This window comes from Empidonax traillii, unplaced genomic scaffold (assembly GCF_003031625.1).
Source record: "Empidonax traillii isolate 1590-97213 ecotype Southwest subspecies unplaced genomic scaffold, ASM303162v1 scaffold262:size680716, whole genome shotgun sequence".
In the NCBI taxonomy this organism is placed as follows: domain Eukaryota; kingdom Metazoa; phylum Chordata; class Aves; order Passeriformes; family Tyrannidae; genus Empidonax; species Empidonax traillii.
Genome location: NW_020955455.1, coordinates 228,011 through 234,387, shown reverse-complemented (window position 1 = coordinate 234,387; position 6,377 = coordinate 228,011). Strand labels below are relative to the sequence as shown.

The 6,377-nt window shown below is 52.4% G+C and overlaps 1 protein-coding gene across 1 annotated transcript in view; it reads left to right on the top strand.

Annotated features, from left to right (window-relative positions):
- Window positions 1-1,276: 1,276 nt before the first annotated feature.
- The window catches only part of LOC114060151 (myogenesis-regulating glycosidase-like), a 7,741-nt gene continuing 2,640 nt past the window's right edge, over window positions 1,277-6,377 (top strand). Inside the window, exons 1-2 of the mRNA XM_027889403.1 lie at window positions 1,277-1,483; window positions 5,871-6,218. Of these exons, the coding sequence (XP_027745204.1) occupies window positions 5,997-6,218 (222 nt within the window). The 5' untranslated portion in view covers window positions 1,277-1,483; window positions 5,871-5,996. The remainder of the gene's footprint in view (window positions 1,484-5,870; window positions 6,219-6,377) is intronic.

Sequence of the window (6,377 nt, the reverse complement as noted above, 5' to 3'; positions counted from 1 at the left end):
TGTAGTTATCGCTCTTGTTTATTTGGAGGGTGATTTATGTCATCTCGGCGTGCAGGCAGGTGGAACCCCTTGCATTTGGTGTTTTGCTGCTGCTGGGTACAAGAGCTGGCTGCTGTGCTCTGGGATGGCAGTTTTGGAGCCAAGCTGCCTCCAGCTCCCCCAGGGCCTGTAGGACTTCTCCAAGGTGGACAGAGAGATGTCCTTGAAGGGAGAACCCTGGAACTTTCTCTCCCTCATGTCCAACGCACTTTGATGCAAGTGGACCAGGACATCTCCCTTTGTTTTAAAGTCTCCACAAATCTTGGAAGCTCAGATAAATTCAGGTGCTGTGATGTGCCTCCAGGCAGGGGAAAGCAAGAGCCTCTGGTCATCGTTTAGTCATGAGACATCAGCACCATAAGAGGTGTGCAGGGTTAAAGTGAAAAGCCAGCTTATTGAACTTCATCTTGCTAATTAACACAGGGTGAAGAACAAAGAAAGACAATGTTATAAAGGGGGAATTATCACGGGTGTTAAAATATTAAGTCATCTGCTGCCAGAATTGATTCCCAGTGGCTATTTTGTATTCATGGTCAGACACTGGATGAGGTGTCTAAATGAGTTTGGAGCATCACTTGACACTGGAAGCTTTAAAGGACAAACCTGGGTTGTAAAGTCATGATTTCTACAGTATAGGTGAAAGTATTTAAGGTTAGGCAGAGCTAATGCCTCAGCTTCAAATCTTCTGCCTCCTCTTGCAGACAGAGCGAGGTCCTGGCAGCATGTCTGCACTTTGCAGATGAGCTCTATATTCACGTGGTCCCCTTGGATTTGGGGTTTATCCTCTGGGTGCCCAGTGCTGTTTAATCCTGGCTTACAAACCAGCCGGCAGCGGTGGGACTGCTTGTTTCTTGTCGCTCAAGGCAGCCTCATTATCCTGCAGGATCACGACTCTGCTTAAAATAAGAAGATTTGGGGGAGAAAAGAAAAACCACCCCAAACCGTGTGTTGGGTGGTTATTATTATTATTATTATTATTATTATTATTATTATTATTATTATTATTATTATTATTATTATTACTATTATTTTGCTTTCTGATTCTGGAGCTCCTGTGAGTGCAGGAGGGGACGAGCTTTCACCGGCCCTTCCCGCTCACCTGGCAGGGAGGGGAGATGCCGACCGGGATCCCGGGACTCCGGGAGTGTGTGCCTGCGGCAGCCCCCCTTGGCCGGGCGCCTCTTCCCTGGCACACCCCAGCCAGAGGGTTGGCTGCTCCCGCATCCGTCACAGTGCCTGAGAGAACACGCCGGTGACGTGCCGGTCCCCTCCTCCTGTCCGCGGACACGGAGCAGCCGGCTCGGAGCCCCGACACGAAACGCGATGGAGAGGTCGAAGCTGCCGGGGACGCGTAGATGTAGCGGTGCTCGGGTTTTATGTGCTTAAAAAGGCATCTGTGGTGGAGCCAGGCGGCAGGCAGGGATCCCCGGGAAGCAGTGGACAGGTAAGTACCCCGGGGCACCGTGCCCCCGGCAGGGTGAGCTGCCTCCTGGCTGGGCCTGTCCCTATCCAGCAGTTGGGTGCCGCGGGGAATTTGCAACAGCCCCAACAGCAAGGGTCTGTCACTTTGCAGGAGGGGCAGACAACCCCCTCCCCGCAGCCTCTCCCTGAGCCCCTCAGACCAGGCAGGCTGTCGATCCCTGCTCTGACCACAGCGCAGACGGTGAAGGTGAGGGTCCCCCTCGCTATCCCTGCTAGGGCAGAGCCGCTGCCCTGGCTCAGGGGCCGGGGGTCTGTGCCTCCCCAAGGTGGATTAATCATTGCAGGGATAAACTTAGAGCTCTGGGGGAATCAGCTGTGGTATTTGGGAGGATCCACAGGACTCGGGAAGCAATCGGTGCTTCTGGTCCATGTGGAGTCAAGTGTGTGGGGAGCAGCCCTGTGCTCCGTGAAAGTGTTTTTGCCAGGTGCCCCCACCTGTCCCACCTGCAGCACCAAGCAGGTGGAACAGTGATTTCACCATATTTGACCCCAAAAAGCCCTTCAGAGAACTCCAGTGCTCTGCTGCAGACCCCTCCAAGGGAAACTAAACCCTCAGGAAGGGTTTGCTTGCCCTCCATCTCAGGTGTGCAAAGTCTCTTTGTCAGGGCTGGTTCCCTGCAGGGGGTTCCAGACTCGGCATGTGGAGGGTTTTTTGCCCCCATAGCTTTTTTGCAGGGAAGAAATTTCTCCCTTAATTTGGTATCCTAATTCCCTTCTCATGTATGGGGTTGGAGGTGCCTCCTGGTGAAAGCTGCAGTGTTTCTGTGCTGTTTCCTTGGTTTGGCTCCTGCCAGCATGTTTGGGGAGGAGGTGGTAGCACCTTGCAGCGGAGGCAAGGGCTTCCTGGCATCCCGGCGTGGGAAATGGGTGTGGGTCCCCAGCACAAGCTTGGCTCCCAGCATGGTTCAGACCTGACCCTGCCAGGGGCAGTAGAGACCAGTTATGTGTTATTGACCCTCTTTAAATGAATGTCCTAATTGCAAAGTGGCTGGGGTTAGTGGTGCTGTGGGTCTCGCAGCCCGTGGATAGCGGCGGTGTTGGTAAAAATAGAAGCGGTCAAAAAATGGATTTTTATTTTTACTTCGTAAAGTGTGTCCTGCTCAGATGTTTTGCTTTCATCTTGGGTTGAGGCAAGATGGCTTGCTGCTTCCACAGAACACAAAGAGAAAGCTTTGTTTTGGGTCAGCTGGGAAGCTCCAGCACAGCAAGCTGCAAACATGCTGTTTGACTTTGACACTCTCCCTCCCCTCGTTTGCTTTTTTTTTTTTTCTTTTAGGAGTTAAAGGTCACCACAATGTCATCTTGGAGCAAAATAACAAGTTAGCATTCAAAAAAAAAAAAAAAAAAAAGTTGAAACAAGCAGTTCATGAGCAGGCACCTCTGCAGGCTGCAGCTCGTGAGTGAGAGGTGGAAGGCATCTCTGGGGAGCCTGGGAGACTTAGCTCTCACCTGGGATGGAGACAAATCTCCCACTGGAGAAGGTGCATTTTGTTAACAAGGCAAAAAAAATAGAGAGACCGCACGGGCACAGAGCAGGACTGGGTCTGGAGACCTTCCTGGCCCATCAGTGTGCTGGGTGATGCCCACAAACATAGTTCCAAGATTCTTTGTTGGAGAAGTATCCAAGCAGGCAGTGTTCATCAGCCCAGGGCAGCCACAGGGTTTGATCTTGGCCTAGCCATAGCAACCAGAGTAGCATTAAATCCACCAGCTCGATCACCCAGCTTTCACGTCCCTCTGAGGCAGATCAGTGTCCAAGGGACACAAAAGGCTGCAAAACCTTTCTTAAAATAACACATTTATTTCTCTACTGACAGCAGCAGTGATGGCTCCCTCATGTATGCCATGAGCTCCAGCCCATGGGGGGTAAAAGAAGGAAATAGCCTAAAAATAGAGCAGCTTGGAAGTAGTTCATAAATAATAAACCAGCCTCCTGAAAGGGAGATAAAAATCCAGAAACTCCCTAAAGCCCTGGGTGCTGCTGTCAGTTTTACATGGAATGAGGAGGTGGCTGTCGCCACAGTGGCAGTATCAAACATTTCTTGGGCTTAAAACCCTAAATGAGAGTTGGAAAGAAAGCACCATTTTCCCCTCTTTTCTGTACAGAAAATTAATTTAAATTAATTTAAAAAAATTACTTTCCCAAATAATTTGCAAGTGCTGCTTGGTGGAGGCTGCTTTTTGTATTTCCCCCCTCCTTGAGCTTTGCAGTCCCCAGATAAGGCAGGACTGAGACATAGTCGTGACAGGTATTTGCGTCTCTCTCTCTCACACCCCAAAAATTCCCAGTGCTGAGAGGGATGGAGTTTGTTTGGGCTCAGCATACCCATCTGTATTTCCAGAAGCATCCTACCACTTGCGGCTTTGCTGAGCTGCCTTGGTTTTGGCCAAGATCCTTCTTCAAACCTTCCTCCCCGTCATCCCCGGTGAAGCCCTTGTGCTGCTTCTGGTTCACCCTAAAGCAAAGCAAGAGTTGGGAGAGGGGACGAAGGTTTATCCCAAGCACAGCCTCTTCCCACCACCAGCTTCTCCCTGCCTTTGTTGCCCAATTTTTGCTGGGCTCAGCTGGCCTTGCATCACACGTGCTGGTGGGTGGGAGTCCCACTGCCCTCCTGGGGGCAGGATGCATCACTGGGTGACACAGTTGGAATGGCTGGAGCTGTCCCCATCCTGTGCCGAGTGAGGGCTCCGTGGGAGTTGGCCGTGGGACAAGTCGTTTAACTAAACCTATCGCCTGTTCAGGCTAATCGCTTCCTAATGCCTCTGTAATCCCATTTAAAGCAACTGGCAGTCTAGAAAGTTACTGGCTCCCAGGGGAAGGTTAAAATGACCTGTATGGCTACACAAAAAGTTCCCCCAACTGCAAGGTCTAGTCCAATACGTGCTTCACGACGATTAGAAAACAGGGAATGTTCTGTTGAGCCTGTGTGCAGATGCTGCTGTGGGTTTACACTTGGGCATGCCTGTAGCAGAGCAACAGGGGTTAGGTGGTGGTGGTCAGGACCCCTTTCTGCTTCTCTTTGCCTTTTCTGGGGAGAAGGATCTGTTTGAGGCACAGAGTGTTCTGACTTGTAGTGCCTGTGGCAGGCAGAGTATTCTGTGTTTCATTTTGGATCTTTTTCTTCCTTTTTGTTAAGAAAGAAACCAACCCCTTTAGAGGGAGCCTCTGCAACCAGTTTCATCTGTGCCCCAGAAGAGGGCTTTTTCCCTTTGATTTGCCCACAGCTGGCAAGTTTCCAACCCCAAAGCTTGGGGAGGAGGTGGCGTGCCGTGTTTGCTGGCACTGGGCAGATACTGGCCAGCTGGTCTGCAGCTCTGCAGCTCCTTCCCCCTTCCCCTGCTCCTCCTGCAGCTGTGTTTGTTTCTCATTCTCCCGTGTCCTTACTTTACTTTTTCCCCCTGGATGCTGGGCGTTATGCTTGGCAGAGCCCAGCCAGACCATGGCCAAGGAAAAGCCATTAGGCTCTTGGCACAGTCCGCTTCCCTGGGGCCATGCAGGGGGGAGAGAGCTGGAGCTGAAACACAGCCTGGAGCCTTACTGCTCAGAGGAAGAGCCCATTGGAGGTCCTGCACTGCTCACTCCCACAAAGTTAGCTTTCCTCCCATGCAGAGCCCTTGTAGAGGTCTGAGCACAAGGCAGAGCCAGCTGCTCCCCTCTGGCTGGGGGCTGCTGGTGTGGTATCTCCCACAGCTATGCTTTGCTGCTTACTGCAGCCCCTGCATTCCCCCCAAAACCAGCCATGAGCCACTGGTACTCCAGCCCTGCTTGGCTCTCTGGGAGCTGTGGAGGAGCATGGATTTTCCCACCTTCACTGCAAAGCATCACCCAGCCTGGAGCAGCTGAGACATGCTGGGGACATGCTGAGGACAGGAAGGGGATGGTGCTGCAGATGAGTTGGAATTAAATCTGCCAGGGAGGCAGTTTAAATAAAATTAGGAGGGGCTGCCTGGAATTCATTGCGTGGTACCTTTTAGGGCTCTTAGTTATCCCTGTCTCTTAAAGATACTGTCAGTGGGCTGATCTGGCTCCTGTTCAGCTTCCTTCTACTCTCTCCCAGCCTCCACTCCTGCCTCACTGAAAACCTCCCAACAATAAAAAAAAAAAACATTAATTATGGCAGTGATTTGGTCCTTGTTGCCCTGGGGTTGTTCTCGGCATGGGGCCCAGGCTGTTTTCAGCATGTGTTGTCTTGCCCGGGGTAATTGGAGATGGTGTCTGGTACTCAGCGTGCGGCACCTGGCACGTCACAGTTGGGCAACGAGGGGCTGGGGGAGACAGCAAATGGATGACACGCTGTCCCTTGATTCAGAGGTTTTTCTGACACTATTTATATCCTCTTCGTTTGCAGAGATGAGTGTTCTGGGAGTCGGCGGAAGTGGGAACTCTCCTAACAATCCCTTTTTCCTCTGCTGAGAGACCCAGACTTACTTCCTTCCCACTCCTCTGCGAAAAGCTGTAGAGAAAACAGGGCACGATGTACACCTTCCTGCCCGAGAACTTCACACCTGTGAAGCAGAAGCCCTCCAAGGAGCTGAGGCCCATGCTCGGGGCCATCTTGCTGGGCCTCATGCTGTTCATCGCCGCAGTGGTGGCCTGGTGCTACTACACGGTGTCCCTGCGGAAGGCGGAGCGGCTCAAGACGGAGCTGATGGACCTGCGGGCGGATGGCTTCGTCATCAGGAACCAGCACGGGGAGGTGGTGTTCCGGCTGGCCTTCCGCTCGGGCAGCCTGGACCTGGAGTCGTGCTCCAAGGAGGGCGAGATCCTGAGCTGCACGCGGTCCAGCCGGGGGCCGCTCAACTTCTTCATCCAGACGGTGAAGCCCAAGGACACGGTGATGTGCTACCGCGTGCGC